The following is a 25,482-nucleotide window of genomic DNA, read 5'->3' on the forward strand; positions in this document are numbered from 1 at the left end:
ACACATTACATATAGAATTAAATCTCTGACAAATAATGCCAAATATTTTCTAAGTGGTGTTACACTGAATGAAAGCAGCAGGAGCTGCGAACACGTGGGTGAGGGCATCACCTGACTTGATGAGTTGAGCTGTGGAATATTAGGTGTTTGTGTTACTGTGCTTTTGAGGTTGGACTCTGTGAAATAGAGATATTTTGGGTAACTGATGGAAAAAATTAATTCATTTTGAAGTGCATTTGTGGTATGACTGGGAAGAGTTAAATAACCTGCTAGGTGTGCAGTATCATTCCAACTCTTGTGAGGCACAGACAAGACCAGCATGGGACAGAGGAGTGTCCACGTACGGTCTGTGCCAAGCGTCAGTAACCCGGAGAAGGCTCAGGGCTGGTCAGTGGGGACTGAGACGACTAAGGGAAGGGCTAGGATAAAATGACATTGGAACTGCAGTCAGACTTGATTTTGAAGAGCCTATTCAGAGGTTTGAAATAGGTTTCAGTGGTCATCTTACAACAAGAAACATTGACCATTTTTTACTTATAACTGTGAATGTAACATCTCTTGTGTTGACCGCTTAAATTATATCACAAACTTTAGTGACTTCCCCACTCACTTTCCTTTTGGCAAGATCAGGGGGGTTCAGGTTCTTTTAGCTTTCAACCAATATTGCAACATACCACTATCTTCCATGTTATTTCACTAATCCATAATTCACATTTGCTACAAAGGCAAATTGAACTGCATCTCCAAACTAAGTTATTTTGCCCAAATACTGGAACTTGTTTCAATTGCGTATTCCTCAAGAGTAGGTTTTTTTTAATGTAAAATAGTGGTTTATTCCATGCCTGTGCTGTATAAACTGGCATTACAACCTTCATATCTGGCAATCTGGATGTTCAGTCATTTGAAGAGTGTCTTGCCTCAATTCAGAGCCCTGCTTGAACAGGTGATAATGTAGCATTGAAGCTGAAGCAGCATTTTCAGTGCAGAAGAGTTTGTTTCTCAGGTAGGTTAATACATTAATAAGGCTTCGCCTGTGGGTAAGCTGGGGTTGTTATACAAACAGCATAGCTTGCAAACCACAGAAACAGGAAAACTGAGAACTAGCATCTAATATATACCTGATTCTCCTTTACAAGCATATACTTTTTCATAAGAATGACCATACATATTAACATTATTCCATTGTTGGTTTTACATTCACATACATATATCCATACAGATATGGATATATGAAATATTTATATGTAGCTATGCATTACATTATTTCTACCATACTTCTTAGCTATTTTGAGTTATTTGTTTTACTGGAACAGAATAAATTGTTCATAAATGTAAAGCAGATGAACAGAGTAAAAAATAGCAGTATCTGATCTTTAGTTCACTGCAGTTATAATAAAAGGTTTGCTTGCAGGAAGAGAGGGGAAGATACGAGAGTTTGTGCACGTTGCTCTGCCAGGATGCTATATTATATTATAATAACTTGGTATTATCAGAGATAGTATATACTAATGTCTCAAGGGAATGTTGGGAAATCTATTGCTTTCTCATCAAGATTAAAGTATCGCTGTCCAGAGCAATTCTATCCCTTTGAAGATGGCAGAGCTGTGTGTTGTTTTTTAAAGAGATAAACTTCTCTTTGTGAAATGAAAAGCAAAATATAATTTAACTACTCTTTTCTTCCAGTATTCTGCTTCTGTCCTAGCAGGCTCGCAGAAGCCTTGGCACACAGATACTTAGTCGCTATTTTTCAATTTTGTCCTGCATTAATTATTATAAATCCCCCGCAGTAGTTTTGTGGGATTTAGTCGTTTGAGCTTTGCTGTGCAGTTCATGCCCGGTACTGGTCTGTCTCCATAAGGAAGAATGACTCACCAACTGGGAAATAAAGCATTAAACCAGACACACAGAATTCAGAGGCAGGAATAAGCAGAGAATAACTGGGACTCAGGGGACTGGAAGATCTTGTGACAACCAAGTGAAAGAATCAGGCTGTTTCAAACAGTGGCAAGAAAAAACAAAATACCAGCCTTTAAATTCAGTAGGCTGTTTAGGGCAAGACAGATGCTGAAATCTTGTACATATTCTTTTAAACCTTGTCTGTAAAATTCTTTAGAGGAATGTAGGTCTTGAAAAATATCTGATTGAAAAAGCTGCATTTGTAAAACAGGTAACACGTAACAGTCACTGAATATTTTTTTCAGGACAAGTGATTATATTAATGAAGCATGCAGTAAATGTTGGCAATTGCATAAAACTGTTTCATTAGATAAACTTATTCCTAGAGAGGTATGAATATATATTATTAGAAAATGCTCTTAGATATATGATTTAACTTTTAGGTTGCCCTGTGTGGAGTGAGGCTTTGGACTCGATGATGCTTGTGGGTCCCTTCCCACTCAGGAATTGATTCTAAAAGTATTTCTGTATCGGACCTTTAGGATTTCCTAATATAAATCCACGCTCTGCCTCGGTTACTGCTGTGCAGTGCACAAGATAGAGTAGAAACATGTTAAAAACTGTTCCATCTTCACAATATATTTACACTGCTAAAAGAAAAAGTAGTGCTTTTTGTAGACTGCAAAATGTATACTAATATTTTAGCAATTCAGAGAGATCTGGTGAGATAGTCCCTCAGCTGAATTTAGGATTATTTTAAAAATTATATTCACACACTGTATGGCTGTGGGTCTTTTAAGAGGTGTGTACTGCTCAAATAGTATTAATAATTTTTGTCTGATGCTACAGTTCCTGTTCATTCAAATCTATCAACCCCAATGATTTGCCTTATTTGTGTATTTGTGAATAAGAATAATCCAGGAGGACAGATTCTGAGTTTTCTAGAAGACAAAGAAACACTTTCCTCCATCAGTTATTCTTCTCTTTCTTCCCCATACATCAGACTTTGTTGGAAAGCTTTTCTGAAAATGATGATTTCAGGGCTTTGAGTATCATCAGTGAGACCTTAACCATCAGCGAGAGAGAGGATTATTTCTTTGCTTTAAAACGGAAAAAATCTCAGAGAATTGTTTCCCTTTCATTTTTGTCTCTAAAGTGTGGTCTAGAAATGGCTTCACCTGTGAAATATATTTTGAAACATCATTTCTCCTACAATTTCAAAATACCAATGAAGTGAAAATTGATAAATTTGAGCTGATCTCTATTCTCCTTTCTTGGGATAACCAAAAGGACATTGAATGTAACATAGATTGTAAATACCTATGAATTTGCTCATTAAATTATGTTATTGCATTTTATATATAACATTGAAATTATCATTAGTTAAACAGTTAGAAATTTCTAAAATTAATATTGCATATGCACGCCAAATTTTTCTCTGTGTCTATTTGCCTGATGACGGTTTTCAATTATGCAATCCCATACTATTTTTACATTATCTCATCTCTTAAATATACAGGTTAGATGGTGCCTGCTCAAAATATATTTATTAAAGGATTAGAAACAAAAAAAAAGGGACCAATGCATGGTGGTGCTCAATACCTCAACATTTAATGATTTAATAATTTTAATAGCAATATTAATTCCAGTTCTGGAGCTGAATGGCTCGGTTAGTCTGTGAGAGTTGGGCACCTGGAACAGGAATCCTGGGAAGCTACACTCTGAGTACTGAGATGCTAAATTAATGAATAGAAAGCAACAGAGACAAACACTTAGCTAAAAACCTATTTCCTACACAGTTATGTACATTTGCAACGGGACTTCATTAAAACTGAAAGTCAGAACTTGAAACTCCGATATTCAGTGCTCAGATCACTTTAGAAATCCTTCCGTGCAGTGTGGCTTACTGGAGTACCCGAGTGCCCACAGAATTGGAAAAATTAGTTCTTTTTATACCTAGGAGTTTGAACCTGTATTTCTAGCATCCTGTGATTTTCCAAACAGGCAAATGAGGCTCTTTTAAAAGCTCATGTTCATAGATAGCTATAGTAGTTTCTGTATAGCTATAATAGTTTCTGTAGCCTAGATAGCTTGGGGGGATATCAGGCACCAAGGAATAATCCTGGGAAAGACAGGGGTGTTGGCAGGAAGCATTTCTCTGGTCATCCTACACCTCCACAGCTTCTTTTCTGGGTTTAGGCACAGTATAACGGATTTCTTCTGTAATGTAAGCACCAAAACCCTTTCTCAGTGATATTTGATTTCTTGGGTCTGCCCAAATCTTCTGTGAAATTAGTATTGTGTGGTGCCATGTACATTATGTTTTTCAAAATTGCGTAGAAAGATCATTGATTTCCTAAAGGATTTTCCCATTCCATAGCTGGTAAACTCAAAATCAGTGAAGGTGTTTAGATACCTGGCTTTGAGCAGTAGATTTGTATCTGCATGAACATTGGTGTCTTTCACTTCACAATCAATGTGAAGTATAATATTATATACACACACATATAACAAAGCCCTGCAAATCAAGTAGTCGAAATTATAAAAAATAGCAAGTAGTGTGAGATGTGAGGGGCCTGGGTTTTTGGAGGAGGAGGTAGCATTTTCCCAGCATTTATCATCAGAAGAGTGTTCCCATTCACCTCTTGGGACTGTGAACAGTCAGCGCTTCTTTTGCAGAAAATGTCAAATATACATAAAGCAGCTCTTTAGTGTAACAGCGTTCTGACACAGTGCTTTGGCAGGAAATTCACTTGTCAGGTTCTCTTAAAATTTTACTTGTTGCAATGTTATTCTTTCATTGGCCTCATGAAACATTACTTAGGCTCATGTTTTTTCTTTGTTTTAGTGCTTTACTGAAATGAAATTGCTCACCACAGCTGTTCTAAGTCTTAAGATGTTTAAGTGGCTTCTTTAATTCCTTGTAAGTGTTCCCTCTCCTAGAATACCACGTTTGTGGACAGGCTGGATTTAGATTTCATGTGTTTGGACATAAGATAATGCAGGCAAGATGAGAAATTGTGCTTATAAAACAGATACAATACACAAATCCAGAAAATAAAAAGTATGTACACTACATGAACATTTTTGTTCCCTTATCATCCTATAATATTCTCACAGATTAAATAAAATTAAAACATTGGGATTTCCAGGTTTATTTTCCTGTAGCTATCGACCACTAAGAAAGAATAATTGTTGCACGTTTTTTGAGGTCTGTAGAAGTAGTTCTAGTCATGCATTTTTACAAGAAAACGTGACATTTATTTTCATTAGAGCAAACTAGAAAGGGAAATAAAATTTGTAAATATTTGAATGAGAATGATAAGCATCTTCAATGTATGAAACGATTAAATTGTATGGTGCAACAAAACAAATGTAAATGAACTAAATTTTCATGAACTAAAAAGAAGCATGTATGTGTTTATATGAAGAATCCTTCTTTATTCTTCAGTTCCTAACTTATTTCTGGACGTTGTCATAACTGAGATTTTGTGTTCCCACGAGGTTTTGTTTTACAGGAGAGTAAAATTACATCTAATGCAGGACCAAGTGTATCTTCAACCTCTGGAGCACAACTGAGTAGAATTTTTTGGATCTCACTTTTCAAAAGTTGCAACTTTCCTTGCACCTTCCAGAGTTACCACTGTAAGCCACCCTGTTATTGGAACAGGATTTTTAAAATCAATCCTTAGAAAATTGTTGTGTGCGTGTTTAACGTAGTCGTTTTAAAAGCACATGTTCAGCTATACAGGTGCAGTTTCCGAATTAGACAAGAAATAAGCCTGACACCTATAATTTCTTTTTACTGTTTTCCTCACATCTGAAAATTTCTAACTTAGTTCTTAAATTTGGGCTGGTACAGAAAACTCTGAGCATACACCTTTTCCTTGTTTGGTGAAGTTCAAACAGAGGTTAACAATATATTTAACAATATATTTAACGATATATTTTAGCCAAATATAAAGGTTAATAAATCACGAACAAAAAATTATTTATTCTTTTCTATTAGAAAGACACTGGTTTCTATAGTTTTCATTTGAAAATGTTCCCTAAAGGGATCTTTCCCTACACTTGGTTCTTTGTTCTTCTATTTAGTTTCTTTATCTCAGATCATAACTATAATGGAAGGCTGCACCAACCTCTGAACACTTAGTGCAAGATAAGATTTAATACAATAATAAAAAGTCTTTCAGGGCTCGCTAAGCTTTTTATTCTGCAATTTAAAATATTTGTGCTGTTATATACTATGCAATATTATGATATAACAATTTTATTATAATTTTTAAAAAGCTTTACTACAAAAATATGTTCTTGTTCACTAGTTAATCTTATGTGCTCTTTGGTAAGTTTTCAAAATGTTAATTCTATTGTAATTGCCAAGGTTTATATAATCACTTACCTGGCTTAACAGATTTTGCTAATTGAAATATTTTTCATTTAAAGTCACTAATGAAAAAAAAATCGTGATTGCATAAGGTTGCATATCTAATGCAGCTGCTTAGGTTTTCATCCCATTTGTTTCCAACATATGGTTTAAAATTACTTCGCCACTCAGTTGTGTGGAAGTAAACTCAACGGCAGAGAGATGGTGTGTGAGATTGTGAAAATAGTTGATATGCTTGTTTTCCTTTATGTTTGTGCGTATTTTGAAATCTTGTACTTGAAAAGGGTATTTTCAGCCATGTCAGGCATCTCAGTGTTTGGATGGAGAAGTAGTAGTGAAGAAAATGCCTGTATAGAACATACATAAAGTTGTCCCCGTGGTGATTCAGATGGTGCCAGTCACTCTTGTTCATCACTACATTAAAGTTTAATGAAAAAGTTGGGGGAGTGGATGGGACTCCCATATGCCCTTAGACCTGATCCATCCCCATAGAACAGACGATATTTTCTTCTTTCTGAAAGATGAGAAAAGAGGGTTTCACTGCAGGGAGGTGTTAATCACTGTGATTATGGCAGTGGAGAAACGTTTTCTATATTTGCCATGACAAGCCTTAAATCTTCATCACTTGTGGCACTTTCTATGAAAATCTTCAGTCTAGTATTACAGAAAAAATCCAATTTAAGGCAGATCCACTGTCTAATCTGCATTTTTATGGATTCTCTTTCATTTGGTAAACTCCCGTATGTGTTAGAGTACAAAAACCATTCTGTGCTGTAGGGCAATCCAGAAACTGTAGTGTTGTTTAGACAAATCTTGTTCCTTTTTTGATATCATAGAATTTATATAAAATTTAGGATCTGTTGCAGCTCTTTCCTCTGGATTTCATGACAAACCACATCATTTTCTTTTGCAATTGAACACAGGTAAATTTTGACTTGATGGAAACACCCAAGGTGTAAAAACACCAGCTTCAGCGTGGATTGTATTTTAGCCTGGGCTGTCAATAACGAAACAATAGTATCAGACAAAAAAAAAAAATCTTAAATATAACAGTCTGATTTTACGCCTGTATTTCAGAATTTTCATCAAGAAGTCAAGAAAACAGATGATTCAGACAGCTTGTCAAGCCTTGACAGTCTTGAGGCCAGAGAACAAAATGGAAATTACACAACACCGAGTGAATCATCTTTGGCTACACAGTGTGACTGTGCCCTGTACAATCCAGAAAGATCGCAGACTAGGAATAATAGTTTGCTTTGTACGGCCCAAAGTACTTCTAAAAATGTGCATCTAAATAATTGTCTGAGAAATGCAGATTCACAAAACAACCACAACTTACCTATTCATGATCTTTTAGCTAAACATAATGTTTTAACTCCTGCCGAGCATGTGCACAATTCAGAAGAGGAATCATCTGCTTCCCACAAATCTGGAAAAATACCTGCAGAGTTCTTTACTAAGCAAGAAAGCTCTATAAATAATGCATTTCATTTTCTGCAAAAGATAAATGAAGAAAGAAGCCAGTCATTTTCTGGAACTCTTAGCACACCAGCCACTGGTCATCCTGTTTTCAATCCTAGCAAAGCCTGGGTCAGCCCTGACTTTGTTCCAGGAGAAAGAGTTCAGGATCTGATGCAAGATCAGAGTTTTAAAATGACCCCACAAAAAAGAACTATATCTGTGCAAACCCCCAGTCAACCTATTGCAACATCTATAGTTTTATTTCCTAATCAGGGATGTTCCACTGACATTCCCCATGCTGCGGATTCGTTACCAAACGACAAAAACACCAGTACAGAGCTTTTAAAAAATACCTCAGGAAAAAAGACTGAAATGAAAGAAGAAAATATTAAATGTGTTGATGATATTAATCCAGGAACATCTTTATTTCAGGACATACTAAATGCCTCAGTTCTGCGTGATTTTAAGCAACAGAATAACAGAGAGGAAGAAAAGGGAAATATGGTAGAAACTATGTCACTAGTGTCTGATACGGAGTTAAATTCTAGCGCTCCTGCACAGTACAAAACCCTGAAAAACAACATTCTTGAAAGAAAAAGAGCAAGATTATTCACAAGTATCTTAAAGAAGGAAACTAAATATGAACCCAGTCATTTCAAAGCTGTGGTTATGAACCACGGGATCGGTTCTGGAACTCGGCCCGTGTCTTCTATCAGAGACAGTTTAGAACTGGCAAAAATAAAAAAGAAACGTGCAGAAAATGAAAAATACAATAGGAAGCTAAGATGGTGTGATCAAATTAACCAGGTAATAGTAGAAACTAATGAAAAATGCTATGAGAAAAACACCAGTGAAATATCTTCTGCACAGCTGCAATATGTTCAAACTACAAATAATGCTCCTAAGACTAATTTAAGTGTTGTTGCTCAACCTTCAAACCCCAAGTTCATAAAAAATCATCAGGAAAACTCTCATATATCAAAACCAAATGTTAATACTGACGAATCAAATAAAGACTGCACGTCTCTGAATCTGTTTATGTCTACTGGATCCTTTTCTGCTAAAAAAGCTTGGATGGTATCAAAAGATGAAGAAAGTAAACCCCTAGTATGTAGCAATAACTCTAAAATTAATAATGTTGATCATCTCAAAAATAAGGCAAAAATGACGAGAAAACCAAGATCTGTAAAAGCCCAGCCAGGTTTTACGCCCAAGAAGAGAACAGGAATTATAATCCGACCGCAGTCAGCTGCCGAAGCCAGCAAAATGCTGAGAGCTCCAGGGACTTTGGTGGCACCTCACCCACCGTCCGCACCTCTGCCAGGAGACAGGAGCGGGACAAACACGGCCCGCCCTGCGTGCCAACCACTGCTGCCTTCGCGTCTTCACGCTCCCGCTACAAGCAGGAATGATTTAAATGAAAGGCGCATTTTGTTAGCAGACCAGCTTTTAGATAGAAGCGGCACAGAAAACAGCGAGGGTGCTTGCAGTTCGGGCTCGACCACTGCGCTATCTGCACCTGGCTGCAGCACAGCCGAACGCGAACCTTGGGCAAAAAATACTTGTTCTGTAAATAGTGTTCAGGCAAGCGCCTGTCAAGATCATCCAGTAACCTGTGCTGAAAGAAGACCTGTTAAGGCAGAAAATGGATTACGTCTCCATCATATCCCAGCAGCTGGGAAAACAAGCACCTCCCGGCAAGGAGCACATGCTGCCCGAGCTCCGAGAGGCTCTGCTACTGGTGAGCGTCATGTTTCTGGGTTTGGGGCGGGGGGATGTTCAACTAAAAGTCTTTTTCAATTACATCACGATTTTGTTTTCAGTTAAAACATCCAGCCTTTCATGCATTCACACAACGCAGCCAGTTTCAACAAGTTTTCATCATTTGTCATTGTCATTTCTATTCTAGTGGTGCCCAGAGGCCTCTCAAACATCCATCCCTATCTTTAATAGCTCTCTACAATATTAAATGAAAAGGAAGTATTTTCCCTGAGATTATATTCCTGAACTAATGAGCAGATGTGACAGGTGGTCTAAATAATGATATAGGAGGAAGTGACTAGGTTTATACAAGCAAGTTTTACAAGGTAACTGGGAGTCATAGCTTGTTGTCCAACAGTTGCTGCCACCTGAGAGTGAATGAAATCTACATTGACCATGTTTTTAAAGTGCTGACATTGTAAATGCCTAAAATGATTGTTTTAGTCCCAGTAATATAACTAATGTATTAAAAAAAAATAAAGTTAAAAATAAAGAGCTCTACCAGACAAATTTTGCTGTGTTGCAAAGTATGTCTGATCTACAAATAATATTAAGAAATGTTAGGACCAATCCTGCATTCATTAAAAATTAACCTTGAGAACAATACGATGCAGAGACTGATTGGTAAGACAGAGGAAAAATGCATAAGAAATTTTGGGAGAATAAACTTGAATCTCCTGATCTTTACATTTCAAAACATGTTTCATGCTTTTTGGTGTGCCTTGTTTCTCCTCTACAGCCGAGCTGTATTCTGTGGGCACTGTTGGCATCCTTGTGCCCTTAAGGTGCATGTTGTGTGCTGGGGTGCTGCCTGCTGAGGGCTGCAGAGCTCCTGAATCTGCAGACCCTCCGTCAGGGATTATACAGCAGTACCCAAATGGCTTCACACACTGGGATCAACCCAGGGATCAGCCATGCAGCTCAAAGACACTTCCGAGCAAAATAAGTAATTCCCATAATTTAAAAAGCTGCATTTCTAGTTTTATCTCCAGAAATGCACAGTTTTAACTATGGAGTGATTCAGAACAGCTCTGTTGTGTAAGAGCAGAGGTGGGTGAATATTCTTGGCCTAAAGCGAGGGTGGGAAATGAGAAATGTTATCTGCTTGTCCGTTCCAGTTCAAAGTCAAACAGATGAGCTTGAGATATGTGTGACTGAAGTTAACCCATTTGATTTTACATTGGAAATGAATGAAGTCTTGCATTACCGCGCCTCGCCTCCGGCAGAGAGACTTTGCTTCTTGATCTCCTTATTTGCACATCAGATCAATGAATCGGGAAACTCGTGGTGCAAAGCTGTGTGCGCTGGAAATGCTGCCTGCACTGCAGCTTCGAATGCTGCGTCCCCAGTGTCACACAGCTCCAGCTCTTGGAGAGGAACAGCTGAGTGACCCCTTTTTAAAATTTGGGTGGGTGGTCCTCTCTCAGTATCTGCTTAGCTTTTGTGTTTTGAAAGTCTTCTTTAACACTCTCAGTAACTCTTAATGACTTGCTATTATTTGATCTATTGCCTGCAAATGCACATTAGATCACAGTCTTTGTCCTGAAGTGCTTGTGATGAGAGATTGAATACCACATTGTTCTGGGGTAAAAGATCTGCTGTGGCACTATTGCAGAGCTCAAGGATGTCTATGAGGACCCTGTAGAAAATGTGATCTGTTGCAATGCTTGGCCAAAGGTATGGTAATGAAAGAATAAGTGCGAACAACATGAAAAATTAAATTGTTGTTCATAAGGATCTTCCTTTACTTTGGCTTCTAGGCGTCAAGTGGTATATCTTATGACTGCCACATATTATTCTCTGTAGCTGGATATTAGAATTATTTTAGGCCTTTTGATGATCAATCAGTAAAATGCTTTAGAAATGTGTGTAACATTTAGCCTGTGACACATAGGGTGCTCATTCACAGGCGTGTAGTTAAACAGGGGTGGACTGCTCAGGATCTCATGCCCTTAAAGAGACTACAACGTATTACATTTGTCTTAGATTTCCCAAAGGAGTCATTTCCTTGGCATAGATATAGCATGCCTTGCAAACTAATTAAATTAAATGTTGATGCATATCAATAGAGCAACTTTGCATTTTATTTTTCAGAAAAACGTTATTTGATTACTAATACAACAAGGTGGTTCTTCTCTGCTTCTTTTTAAATTTGCCCTCATATTCTGTATAATATGCTCAGATTTCCTTTTCTCTTCAGGTGCTGTTCAGCACTATGTGTCACATTACAATAATTCACACACAACTAAATGGCAACCTTTTAAAGCTAATGTGTCCCCTGTTACTATTGATGGCAGCAGCCAAATGAGTAGTTTCAAATCTGCTTCTAGGATGAATGAATTGTTTAATTTTTACAGAAAAGCTAAGAACTCTGCTTTCAAAATTTCACTGTAATAGCAACTGAATAAAAAAAAAATTAAATTCAATAAAAGACCTCTTGATCTAATCATGAGCAGTACATTAAACTGCGTATGTAAATATTTTTTATGTAAATAGGTAATTTATCATCTCAAGTATAAATCAAGTAACTACATTTACAAATCAAGTAGTTGCATTTACAAATGAGAATATTATATCTCCTTGGATGTGCAGATTTCTGACCTGCACATTAAAATGCTGATTTGCATGTCCAGTTTGTATACATGAAAGTTTAATTGGGAACTTAGATTTCAAAACTTCATACTTTAATATTGCAAACGTTGTATGCATGAGACAAAACTGAGATAAAGCTGAGGTACAGTGTCTATGTTAGGCCTCTCTAGCTGAGGGAAGATACAGCAGTACTGTCTTCATTAAAATTAGTATACAGTTGTATAAGTTACTATATTAGTTGTATAAATTAGTAAGATTGACTGCAAAATTCCAAGATGTAGAACTAAGGTTTTAACCCATGATTTTACATTCAAATCACACCTGTGAGCCCACACCTGGAGGACTGTGTCCAGTTTTGAGCTCCTCAGTACAAGAGAGACACGGACAAACTGGAGAGAGTCCAGCAAAGTGCCACAAAGATGATGGAGGGACTGGAGCATCTCTCCTGTGAGGAAAGGCTGAGAGAGCTGGGACTGTTCAGCCTGGAGAAGAGAAGGCTCAGAGGCGATCTCATCGAGTACATAAAGACCTGAAGGGAGGGTGCAAAGATGAGGGATCCAGGCTCTTCTCAGTGGTGCCCAGTGACAGGACCAGGGGCAATGGGCACAAACTGCAGTACAAGAGGTTCCTTCTGAACATCAGGAAACACTTTTTTTTTTTTTTTACTGTGAGAATGACTGAGCACTGACACAGGTTGCTCAAGGATTTTCTGGAGTTTCTCTCCTTGGCGATATTTGAAAGCCATCTGGACGTTGTCCTGGGTAACCAGCTCCAGATGGTCCTACTTGAGCAGGGGGATGGGACCAGATGACCTCAACGAGTCCCTTCTAACCTCAGCCATTCTGTGATTCTGTGAATCTAATCAACCATGTGAACTATTACATGTTTTCTGGATGGCACAAAATACTGTTCAAGGTCAGGCAGGATGAGGCATCCTGATCTAGTTGAAGTGGGGGTTGGACTAGGTGACCTTTAATTGTCTATTCCAACCCAAACTATTTTATGATTCTATGTGATATTCTTAATAAATGTTGAATCCTTTAAGGTATAAGATAAAGCATATTGGCAACAGACATTTACTGTGTTGGACAATTAGACTTTGGGATTATTCTCTAAATGCAACTGATTTTCTAAAACATTATTTTTGGGCACATTATTTAGTATTTACTCTATCATAGTTCACTGCCTGTTCATTCTCCTTCTCACTTTGTAAGACCACCTTGTATCTTTGTACAGGTCCCTTTATTAACTGGGATTCAAAGTGCGGCTTCACTTAACCTGCCTATAAATGTCTACATACAATCTACATCTGGATTTTGTAGTCCTACCCTAACATGAAATTAAATATTACTTAGAAGTGCCAGTTTTTCTCTTTTCAATATAATAAAATAGATTTAGCGTGATCAAATGTAAGGATACACAAGGTAACCATTTAAATTTGGACAGAGAAATTTGCTCACCATTACTGGGTTTGGAATTAGCAGCTTTATCATGTTTTCACACATTTTTGGTTTATTTTTGGATGCATCTCATTTAAGGTGTTGTTCCTGTTACAAGACAAAAGCAGGTTTTTGACGGTGTTGAAAATGAACACGTTTCGGAACACAGAAGGCAAATTGTAGCCTCTAAAAGATGGAAGCCTAGTAATCATACACAGGTAAATATTAAATACTATTTTAAAAAAATAATAAGAGCTTATTTATCCTCAAAACTGAGAGTTGCAAGAATATAGATTTTTTTCCAATATCACTATATTTTGAATAAATGTGCTTAGTCACCTTGCTATTACCACTAATAAAATACTAAAAGCAACTATACTACATCTACTGTATTAGTATACACTTGAAAACATTTAGTAATATGAAATAATAAATGAATATGTTCAGGAAGTAGTATAGTTACCTTAAATTACACTTAAAATATTTTTACAATGTTTTTGATAGAACTTATTATGTACTGTCCAGCTGAATCCGGTCCAATCTGCATTTGATCCAGTACAAAATATGAAAAACACCTTTCAGTCTGATGAAGGTACCGTAACACATCTCATTTCAGTTCTTTGTTACACAAAAATTAGTGACATAAGAAACCCACTGTATAATGTAATTTGTCTCTTTTGGCGTCAGTGATTCTAAGCAAGAAAGCATAGTTTGTTGTGTAGACCTATTTTTTTTTAGTTAAAAGAAAGGTATGAGATACAGCATCATGTGTTATGATATTGGTGGGTTTATAAATGCATTACAACATATAGTCAAGTTTCATTCCATTCCTGTTTGTGTTTTTGTATCATGGATGATATAGACAGGTATTTACAAAGTCAGTAGAACTTGCTCTGTAGGACCTTGCAACTCTAAGATGCGTTAGTGATCTTAAAATTATGTCATTTTCTAACGTGAATTTCTTGAGTTTGTCACGTTTTTGATCTTTTAATGTGATTTTTTTTGTGTTTCACTGACTTACAATAATGGCAGCAAGCAGCATATTTAAACGTCATGACCTCTTCTCATTTGAAGTTCCCCCTGCCATCTCTTGGGTTTCAGAGAGCACTGTTCCGGTGCTCAGGGCAGGAGAAGCGGTGAGAACGGGCGCTGCAGCAGCTGAGATCCCCGCAGCCCGGGGAGGGGAGCGGCAGCCAGCCCGCCCGCCCCTGCCCAGCCCCGCTCCCTGCCCAGACATCAGGGCGCTTTCCATACAAGAAGAGAAGATTATCCAGTCTCTGGACCGGCTCAATCAAAGGCTGCAAAGTAAGTTTGATAACCGATCGGATCCTACATCAAGTGATGAAGTAACTTTACATTTTGTTGTCATGGATTGATTTGGATTTAAACCACGAATCCTGTGTTAGAAATATGTTCTCATTTTTCTTTACTAAATGTAGCAAAAAGATCAAAATCGTGAAACCTGTCTTGGAGTCAAGGAAATTATTTTAGAATAATGGGGGATTTGCCTTGGTCAAAAAAATCATTCAAACTATAACTGCAGGACACCTTCACAAACTGTCTCAGCCCAACTGTAGCTGTTGTTTCTAACATATGTTTGTCAAAACTGTTCTTTAAAGTGTACAGATACAGATGTATCAGCCTCACTTAGGAATCTGTTCCAGTGTTTATCCATCTTAATATTTTGCAGTTATTTTTGCAAATAATTACTCTTTATATTATACACCATATATTTTTGTATATTTAACCCTCTATAATGAATGGTTTTTCATTTCCTTCTAGTCATTTAGGATGTTCCTCTTCCCTATGAATTCTTACAGATCACAGGTACGGTTCTGAGGTTGCTGCAGCCAAATCTGAATGTTTATGTGAATATATCTCTTGCACAACCATTTAAAAAATGTCAGACTCACCTGAGCATTCTCTAACCTGTTCTTTCTCTATGCCAGGCTGATTTCTTATCTGCTTTATACTGGTGCTTTTTAGGTGAGCTGTCCCATCACAGTTGACATTTTATTAGAAAATGTGGAGAAGAAGTCTATACTTGTTCTTGATAACTTTTTCTCTCCAATGATTAGGTAGCCAGCACTTTCATTCGTCATCCTGTTGTAACTGAAACACTTGTAGAACAAACTTACTTTTGGGGTCTCTTGCTCCCTATCTAATGGTTAGCATTTGCTTTGACCTACATGATAATACAGGTATTTCAGAAGAATTCTCATTAGTTTGATATTTGCCTTTGGTGTGCTCCGTCCTTTATTTGAAACCAGTGGGGACCTTGTGCCTTAGTCCCTGTGGTCTCTTCACTGGACTGCTTGCCTTTCCATATTATTGGAGTAACTTCTGCTTGCCATTTTTCCTCTTTATGGAACTGCCGGCTCTCCTGAATTTTATGTTTTCCTTGTACTTTTTTCATATAAAATTTTACATGCCAATTATTGGAGTTATTAGAGTCTGCTCTCTTGAAGTCCATTGATTTTATTTTATTATACTACTTCTTTTCCTTGTGGACTGCACCATTTCATGGTCAGGTTACCCAAGTTTGCCTCCCTGTTGACTGGAATCAAACTAAACCAGGGCTTATTAAGCTCCTGAACACTATCCATACATTTCTCCATCAATGTCGGATTGCTTGACTTTGAGGAGAAAGGCTTTGGTTTCCTGTAAACTGCAACAGCAGAATGAAAGTTCTTTGGAACTTCTTAGAAACTTTCTGCAGTTATAGCTTGCATTTGCTGCTCCCATCAAACAATGGTTCAAAATTTCGTTACATCATACTTCATGGATATTGCTTCCAGGCAAATACAAGTGAAGAATTCTGTCTTTTGTCAGAGAAACATTTTAGTATGATGTGCTTGGGTTAAGAATGTAGGTATGAAAAGAGGAATGCAAGAAAATAGAAGATAAATAGCAGCGAAATAATAAAGAAATAGAGGCAAAGGTAAATGCAGGAACAGAACTGGCAGCAAGAAAGCTGAAGTTTGCAAAGTGTGAAAAGGAAAACTATGGCAACCAGTGACAGAACCCAAGGGAATGGCAGGGAGATGTGCCAGGGGAGGTTTAGGTTGGACATTAGGAAAAGGTTCTTCACCCAGAGGGTGCTGGACACTGGAACAGGCTCCCCAGGGAGGTATCACGGCCCCAAGCCTGACAGTGTTCAAGAAGAGAATGGACAACACCCTCAGACACATGGTGTGAACTGTGGGGTTGTCATGTGCAGGGACAGGAGTTGGACTCCATGATCCTCGTGGATCCCTTCCAACTCAGGACATTCTGTGATTCTGTGAAAACTGTAAGAAAATTACATAAGGAATATGATAGAAACAATGAAAGAATAATAGGGGTTAACTTACTGTAAATGAAGTAACTGAAAATTAATGTACTATATATATGTATCTTAGGAATTTAATTAGCTTACCTAATTATTTGGAGATTAAAATTGGTAATAAGAAGCTGTGAAATTTTACAGGTAGACTTATAGGACATGTAATAAGTACATGTAAGTATGTACCTGTAAGTAAGTAAGTAAAGTGTTTTAAGTACTTACATGTCATGTATGTACATTGTTTTCTTTAAACGTGACCTTTCCAACCCCTTTTTTTGGCTTTGTTTTCACGTGTTACCAAATGAAGAGACTGAAGCTGTGTACCTTCACAGCGATCTTTTGAGTAAATAACAGCTGGTCACTAACTGGTCTAAGTCTGGAAAAATTTTGTTGCCAGCCTAGAGTAGCTGCCATTGTTTTCTCTAGCTTTATATTTCTTTACTGACACTAATTTTTTGTTTAGATAATAATATCTAGCTGCAAATTTTAAAAATACAGATCCAGCATATACTTCAGCAGCTGTTGGTAGGGTAAAAAAGAACAGTGCTATTAAAGTACATTTCCACAATCTTTGGGAAGTTTTGCATTGAATATTTGTCTGTGAAATGTATTTCTATTGTAGTATTTGTTTTACATAATGTTTATGAGGTACTTTCATGCTAATTTTAGATGTTGAAGAAGCCATTACCAGAAACCCATCTGCTTCAAACGTTTTGCAGAATATCACCCCTTTAGTAAGTATCTACTTTAAATATGTTCAGCTTTAATTCCTACAAACTGACCTTATGGCTTATTTTCTAGTAAATATATGATTGAAAATATTGACATCAATCTGCTCAACTGGCTTGCCAGATTTTTCGGGTTTCTATTTATGTAAAAAAAATACACATATGAACTTTATAGTACTGTAAACAGGCTTTAACAGTCTATACCAGACTGCCTCATCCTCTGGCTTCATTTTCCTTTTGGAATCTTGAGACCCTCTCAAAATCCAGGAAGTTCCAAGAACTTTTAAGGAACAGCAGTTTAGCGGGGTCCATTGGAACTATATCTGGGATTTCATCAAATCTTCTGCTATGAGAAATGATGGGACGAAAAACTTTTACTTCACCAAGAGAACAACCTGCTTCAGGTCTCCAGTTTCAGAGAACCCAAACAAAGTATGGCTGTTCACTCAGTAACTCATGTGAATGACATTGTACCCTGTCATACCAACCTCTAAATCCAAGTGAAGGAGCGCAGTTGTTTATATAAGGGAAAACAGTTCACATGATAACATAAAATGATGTTTCTTGAATATTATACATAATCACATTTCTGTTTATATGCATGTATATCTCATTATTCTCTATTTTTTATAGAGTATTCAGCAATGTATATCCCCCTCTTTAGTGAACACAATACCCTCACAGCAGCACCAGAATGCCTTGGCCAGCAATCGACTGCAGTTGTACAGGAGATACTGACATTGTCTGCTCCAGGATATTGCAACTTTACGTACTTTCTATGTAATGTGTATACTATTTGACATTATAAAACTAGCAACAAACTAAAGATGAAAGCAGTAGCTCAGATAATGAATGTTGATTGACTGGTAAGCATCTTTGGGATAGCGAAGTCTATTTTTTATGCAATGTATTGTAAAATTTCAAGAATTAAAATACTTCACATTTTTAGTGTTTGTGTTGGTTGTGTAAATCTCCTGTACCCATAATTAAAGTGAAAGGAAAAAAAATATATATTTTGGTGCTTAGATTATATGTAAATTACTTTCCTAACTTCTCTGGTTTTTGAAGATTTACTAATAGATTTTATTACAGTTGTAAAAGATATATTTTAAAAGTGATTTAATTATCAGTAAATAATACATGGAGTTTCACTTTTTATATTGATGGCTGTATTACAAATTACTGCAGATTGCGTGTTGCCCTTATTCAGTAGCTACATCTGATGGTTCTAAAACTGACTGTGCTCCCAACATCATAGTTCTCCTAACATATGCTCCTGCAGGTCTTGTTCAGTCTGTTGGAGAATCCTGTTCTCCAGATTCTTCCAAACACATTTATCAACACTTCCATTTAAATAGCAATTCTTCCTCAGCTCTTCACAAAAAGAACCCCAGGCAGAAACTGTCAGGAAATGAGAAACAAGGGTGCTTTGGAAGGAAAGGTACAACTCATGGTACGTGGATTGACCGAAGCACATAGGGAAACCTTTCTAGGTCAATGTCACCTTTAGTTTAAAGCAAGTATTCTGGAAACACAAAATCATAAGCAGCCAGTTAGCTCATCAGAAAAAGCTGGGCTTTGATTTTCCTGATAGGCTTTACCTTTGTAATCCATATTACCCAATCTCTATATAAAAGGAAGCAAAGTGGGGACAACAGGCCTGGAGATGAGGACTCCATTCCTGTGATTAAGATACTCAGATAGAGCCAAATATTCTGCATAAGATCATATATAGTGTAAAAACACGTCTAAGTATCTTTCTACGGTGCTAGATGCACTTGTCTTTGCAAGTGTTTATTTTGGAGAGGCAGGCTGGTTTTGGCAGTCTTGGGTTGGCAGACTATACATTGATTCCTTGACTTTAAATTCATCTGTAGTGTGATTAACGCATCAATACATTTCACAAGTTTGGTGATAAACCTATCTGCATTGTTATGTCAGTTCTAGATTAAAGGCCTTTTCTTAGTTAATTAGCATGATACCTAAATCTGTGAATTTAGTTAATTGGTAAGCAGTGGTAACTTCTTAACTTCTGTCTTTCACTCTTCCTCTGCTATTTTTGTACAAAGGTGATAAACATTAAAACGAGCTGTAGACGGTGTGTACAATGCACAGAATCAGTAAATAAATCTAAGCTGATAATTAGCTGCAAGAAGCAATAAAAACTATTTACTAAATCTCTGGATATTTAACTCTGTATTAGATGACCTGATTTTTCTGTTCATAGCTGTACAGTAAGAATTATGGGGTTAGTCTGGGGATTTAAGCACCATGGTGCTCCCACCAGAGCTGTGCCTGAATCCCACGCAGCGTTGTTGCTCGTCTTCGCTCAAGTCTATGGGATCTCAGGAGAGCTGTATTTCAGGAGCAGGCTCAGTGCTGCACCAGTGCAACCATGGGAATTTGCACCCAGAGGGACACTGGCATTTATCTGGACAAAATGCATCTTCCTAGAAGAGGCAATCAAATTATTATTTGACAAAAGTGTTTTTAAAATTATGTTATTCCCCATCATACCATGATCATCATACCATAATCTTTAGTAAGTGCTGTCATTGCTCAGGAGGGAACCAGCCTGTAAAAAGGAGAGAAGAAGAAAATGTGCCTGTCATAATGATGAGCACTTCATCAGGGGATTAGAGCTACCTGCTGGTGCCTGGTGTCAGCCAAGATTAAGGTGAGCTACATATGTAGCAAACAGTCAGCAACTGAAATTTCACAAAGGAGGTTTAGGGAAAGATCAATTTTTTTCAAAATGATGTTTTGAAGAACGGAATAACGCTACTTTTCTCCTCTAGCTGGGCATTGCAGCATGTTTGGAGGAATAATCCGGTAGGCTCAAAGGGCCTGACTTCATTCTGGAGCCTGTGGAGACAAACTGTGTTTAAACATCAAAATTGTAGAAAATTTATGTCTTATGATTGCTGTTGCCATCTCTCCTGACAGTGCTGCCAGAAAAGGGGAGGGTTAGCAGCAGTCCATAAGCTTAGAGGATTCTGATGTGTGTTAGTACTTAGTGAGTCTTTGGTGCTCAAATACATGTAAAATTCCCAGCAAAAGACATTCCTGTATCCTCAGAGCAAATGAACAAAGGCCTTCTGAGTTGGAACTCAAAATTGGTTTGCCCTGAAAATACTGAGCCCTTACATCTCTGTTTGTATGCAGTATACTGCGACATTCCAGTATGGTAAGGATTTAATATTTAAATAGTGACGAGAAGTTTCCCCACAGAGATTAAGAGAGGGGAAAGCAAATAATCCAAATACCAGAGGCCATGGATCAAAACCAACCCTGCTCGTCAGCAAGCCAGAGCACCAGCTTAACAAGGTTTCTTCTCCTGTTATTCGGTTTAGGTGGTAAAAGCAAAGACCTTGAGTCAGCTTCCTCTCTTAATTACATCAAGAGAGGTGCCTGCATTCAGGTTTCTAGGAAAACATTTTCAAATGGGTTATTTGATTTAGGGTTCCAGGCTTCACCTCAAAGACAATAACTTGACTCTTTTCACAACAGTACAGTACAGAATTTTTTTAGGTGTCTAAACAGCATGGCTCTCGGATATCAGGAGAGTGCACTACAAGACTGGACCCAGAGGCAGCTGCAGGATTCTGAGCACTCGTGAGGACCCAAGGGATCCCTTTAGTTGATGGTTATTCTTCAGACTGATGTTTCCAGGCTTTCCTCTTCATCACACAGAAATTTAGAACATTTTTTTTTTTTTTAATATCTTAACCTTATTTTTGAAGTATGAAGAGACGTAACTATGTTAAAATCAACAAGTTTGGTTTAGACAAGTACATCTTAAAATGTGGGGTTTAGATTTCTTTCAAAAACTCTTCATTCTGCCTACCATTTTTGCTGCTTTTAAAAGAAATTAATCCATATTCTTTCTACCTTAAAATTTTAGTATGGAAAGAAAACATGAAAAACAGGTTAAAATTATGGTTTCCAGTACAAGCCTAAATGCAAAAGCCCCGCAAAGCTTCTTTCAATATGCACCTATGTGCCTGATTTTCAAATTGACTGAACACCAACAGAGGTGGTTTCAGGTGCTACTGCGCCTCACTGCTTCTGCAGTGACTGACACATAAATGGTCCCAAGAAATAACCATGTGTTCTCAGTACATATCCTTCTCCATGTGGCAACATATACTTTAAGCAAAAGGCTAATGGCCAACAGTCACTTGAAGCTGTGCAAGAGAGCTGGAGCACAAAATGAATTTTTTATTCATAGGACTAAACTTCCACATTTCAAGAAAGCAAATATGTTCCTCTTCGTGGAAGGAAATTTGCTGTTGCTTTACACTCAGCTTCCTTCTTAGTTTAATTGGCTACTTGAGCTGCAACACTGAGTAAATTGGCCCATCTATAAACCATGGATGGATAAGAGAAATTATTTTTTTATAATATTTTACTTATATTACTGCAGTGCCCTGGTAAACATGTTGTGAGGAACACTGAACAAACCCAAGGCCTGCAAACAAGCAGTAAGGCTCCAGGGCCAAACGAAGGCAAGACTTCAGCATGAGATGGCATCTCCACAACCCCTCTGTGGCTGTATGGGGTGTGTAGTGACAAACCCATTCCAGCTGTACTCAGGAAAAGCCACAATAGTGGTGTAGACACAGCATTGTCTTCAGCCCATCTGCTAATACAAGGCACCAGCCAGGGAGAACATCCCAAGTGGGCTGCAAACAGCACCGGACCAGAGCCAGAGGAGGCTGTCATTGCCAATGGCCTCCCCAGAGCAGACATGGCCAGGAGAAGGCCGGGAATAGAAGATGGGGGCTGAGATTGACACAATCTTTACACCCCAACAGAGGTTTGCAGGATGTAAAAGCACCTCTGCCAAGGTCCACCCTGTCCTGCACCTCCTATGCAGCAGCCTCCACTGCCAAGGAGAACATTATCTACCTCCACATCAGTGAGGGCACCACAGGCTGACAGGCACCTTTAGGGTGGAGGAGGCAATGGGTCTGAGGCCTCCTGGTTAGGGTGGGACAGACCCCTGCCCACTGTTGGCACTGGGGCAGCAGGGACAGGCATGAGGGTGCTGTGGGTGGAACTTCAGCCCCATGGAGACTCTGCAATGTCCTCAGTGCCAGTGGGGACAGGCGGGGAGACAGGGCCTGCTGGGCTACAGCTGGAGCTGCCACAGTAGCCCAGGGTTTCTGAGCAAGACTCTGATTCTCCATCCTCTTCTGGAGCCTTCTGCCAGCCAGGGTCCTTGCCTGTGCTGGTTGACAGAGTCTTGGTGGTGAGAACTGCAGCGGTAATGGAAGGGAAGAGCAGGACAGGGAGATACCAGAGACCTTCCTCTTCCAGGCACTGCTCATTGCCAGTTTGCTTTCATGGGGAAAAGTATTTTCTGTAGGTACCGGATTCATAGGAAAACAGAACTGCAGCCTTCTGAAGGGATGAAAGCCCTTGCAGCACCGCTATTGACAGCTGTACTCCATGTTTCAAACATTCTGAACACTATGTTTTGCAGCCAAAAAGGGCACAAGTAAACCTTTACTTCATGACAGTGTTTGGGGGCAGCCAACTTTTGTGTAAAATTACAGCAGTGGGCACGTACGTTCTGTATAACCACCAGCTACTGGGACTGAGGGCACCTCAAAGCATTTGGGACTAAAAGACGCCCCTGAAATCCGTATTAGGCCAGTATATAGTACACAAGTCTTGAGTTGTGTGACAGAAGCCATGGTAAAACTCCTACTGAGGAAAACCTGATCAATGCTGTCAAATTCTGAAGACAAAACAGGAATGACAATGCACATTAGAAAAATCAGCAACATATGGGCAAAGCGAATACAGGGAGCAACATCTAAAATGTGGCTGTTGGTGGTGGGAATTATCAGACTCAGTTGTCATCAAATACACTGAAATACTTAAATCTGCTTGATCAAGTAGACGGAAGGTTCCATAACCTTTAATCATCCTCATCATACTATCCATAATAGTCTGGCTCATAAGTATTCCTGCTCTAACACCACTACTTTTCTGAGAAAGAATTCACCCAGAGTGAATTTGACCCCATATAACTAAAGATGACTCCACAATGGTCTTGGAATTGTATTTCAAATAGTAGCTGCAGGATTCCTTCAATATTGAATATAAATCCTAAGCCAGCAACAATGGTGGCAATGATCCAGGTGACAGAAGTGGCCATGGGTGCACAAATCTACATATATAGTCTCTATGATTGGTAATATTAACTTTGTTTAGAGAAGGAAGGAATTGTTCAACATTTTTGTTTAATCTGTAACCAATAGTTCATGCTCTTCCAGTGGCAGAAAAAAAAAAGGAAAAGAAAGAAAAAGAAAAAGAAAAAGAAAAAGAAAAAGAAAAAGAAAAAGAAAAAGAAAAAGAAAAAGAAAAAGAAAAAGAAAAAGAAAAAGAAAAAGAAAAAGAAGGAAAAAAGAAAAAAGGGGAAAAAAGAAAAAAGGGGAAAAAAGAAAAAAGGAAAAGAAAAAGAAAAAGAAAAGAGAAAGAGAGAGAGAGAAATAGAAAGAGAGAAAGAGAGAAAGAAAAAGAGGAAGGAAAAGGAAAAGGAAAAGGAAAAGGAAAAGGAAAAGGAAAAGGAAAAGGAAAAGGAAAAGGAAAAGGAAAAGGAAAAGGAAAAGGAAAAGGAAAGATGGTCATTGAAGGACTATGCCATTAAGCAAACTGAAATAAATGAAAACATTTATTTCTAAAGAAGGAAATGCTCCTATAAAGAGTTTTGGTCAAACAAACAAGAAAAAAATCAGTAAAGTTAAAATATTTCTATTTATATTTAAAATTCTGACTTCTCACTTCAAGATAAGTTTTATCAGATTAGTCAAAAGCTATTTGAAAAGTGTAGTTTTGTGTCTATTTAAATATTTTGGTAATTTCTTGCAAGTGGTAATTATTTCCCCTTCTGATTTCTCAGCTTAGCCTTCTAATTAAAATAAAAAATTATTTGCACGATCTATTCAAGAAGTTAGAACTCTGTTCTCAGCTATTACCAGAGAACATGGCCTTCAGAGACCACATGGTTGGCTTGATGGGCTTATTTTCTCTTAATTACTCACGTTACTACACTTACCTCTGTGTTTCTCATCAGCCTGTGCCCACAGTCTCCATTTGGGGAGCAGAGCTGTAGAGCGCTGCTTTACACAGCTGCTGTGGCCGTACAACACGGATGTCCTCCACAGTTAAGACCAGCACGGGGAGGTTTCAGCTGTCAGGGGTATGGGCGGGAAGGAGGAGTATTTACACATCTTCCATTATATTGCTCTTAACAGCAGACAGAGCTGGGGAGACAGACCACAGGTTGCTAAGGGTGAACCTGCCCTGTTCCTGCAGAGCCTTCCCGTAGGCTGAGTCCTACCAGGAACAAAAGGTGACCTGGCTGACCAGAAAGATTGTACGTTTAGGTTAAGCCTATAATGCCCTGAATTTGGTGGAGCTGAAGAGTGAGCTTGGGATTTCCATACAGCTCTTAAGCCAGTAAAAAATACAATAAGACTTTCCCCTCCCTGCTCTTTTTCTTTGGATTGTTAGAAAGCTGGGTGAAAACATGAAAGTAATTATGTCCTTCAGATCTCTTCAAATTACTGCACCATCCACACCCTGGGATGGAGTCCCTCTCTCTGGCTGAGATGGTCAGAAGGGATCTGCTTTCTGAAGCAGAATGTGCTGCAGGGTCTTGTGGGACGCAGAAGCTTTGCACACACAATACGCCTTTGCAGGCACAACTACGCCTTCCAATTCAGTGATCTTATTACACGTCTGTTTGTTTTCTAGAAGGATGAACATATAGGGCATATATAAACAAATTCTTAATCCTTAGTAATTAGCACTGCTTGTAAGAGTGATAGACATAATAACCCTGTTGTTTTTAGATTTCAGGATGTGGCACACTACAATACA

At 38.1% G+C, this 25,482-nt stretch overlaps 1 protein-coding gene across 3 annotated transcripts in view; it reads left to right on the forward strand.

The window, feature by feature from the left end:
• CEP126 (centrosomal protein 126) overlaps positions 1–18,601 on the forward strand; it is a 43,368-nt gene extending 24,767 nt beyond the window's left edge. Inside the window, exons 6-11 of one of the 3 annotated variants that reach the window (XM_071803619.1) lie at positions 7,358–9,482; positions 13,633–13,751; positions 14,038–14,125; positions 14,566–14,838; positions 17,528–17,592; positions 18,220–18,601. In XM_071803619.1, the coding sequence (XP_071659720.1) occupies positions 7,358–9,482; positions 13,633–13,751; positions 14,038–14,125; positions 14,566–14,838; positions 17,528–17,592; positions 18,220–18,324 (2,775 nt within the window). In that variant the 3' untranslated portion in view covers positions 18,325–18,601. The remainder of the gene's footprint in view (positions 1–7,357; positions 9,483–13,632; positions 13,752–14,037; positions 14,126–14,565; positions 14,839–17,527; positions 17,593–18,219) is intronic. The other 2 variants (XM_071803628.1, XM_071803622.1) reach the window with 2 other exon arrangements.
• Positions 18,602–25,482: the final 6,881 nt, after the last annotated feature.

This window comes from Patagioenas fasciata, chromosome 1, assembly GCF_037038585.1.
Source record: "Patagioenas fasciata isolate bPatFas1 chromosome 1, bPatFas1.hap1, whole genome shotgun sequence".
Classification (NCBI taxonomy): Eukaryota; Metazoa; Chordata; class Aves; order Columbiformes; family Columbidae; genus Patagioenas; species Patagioenas fasciata.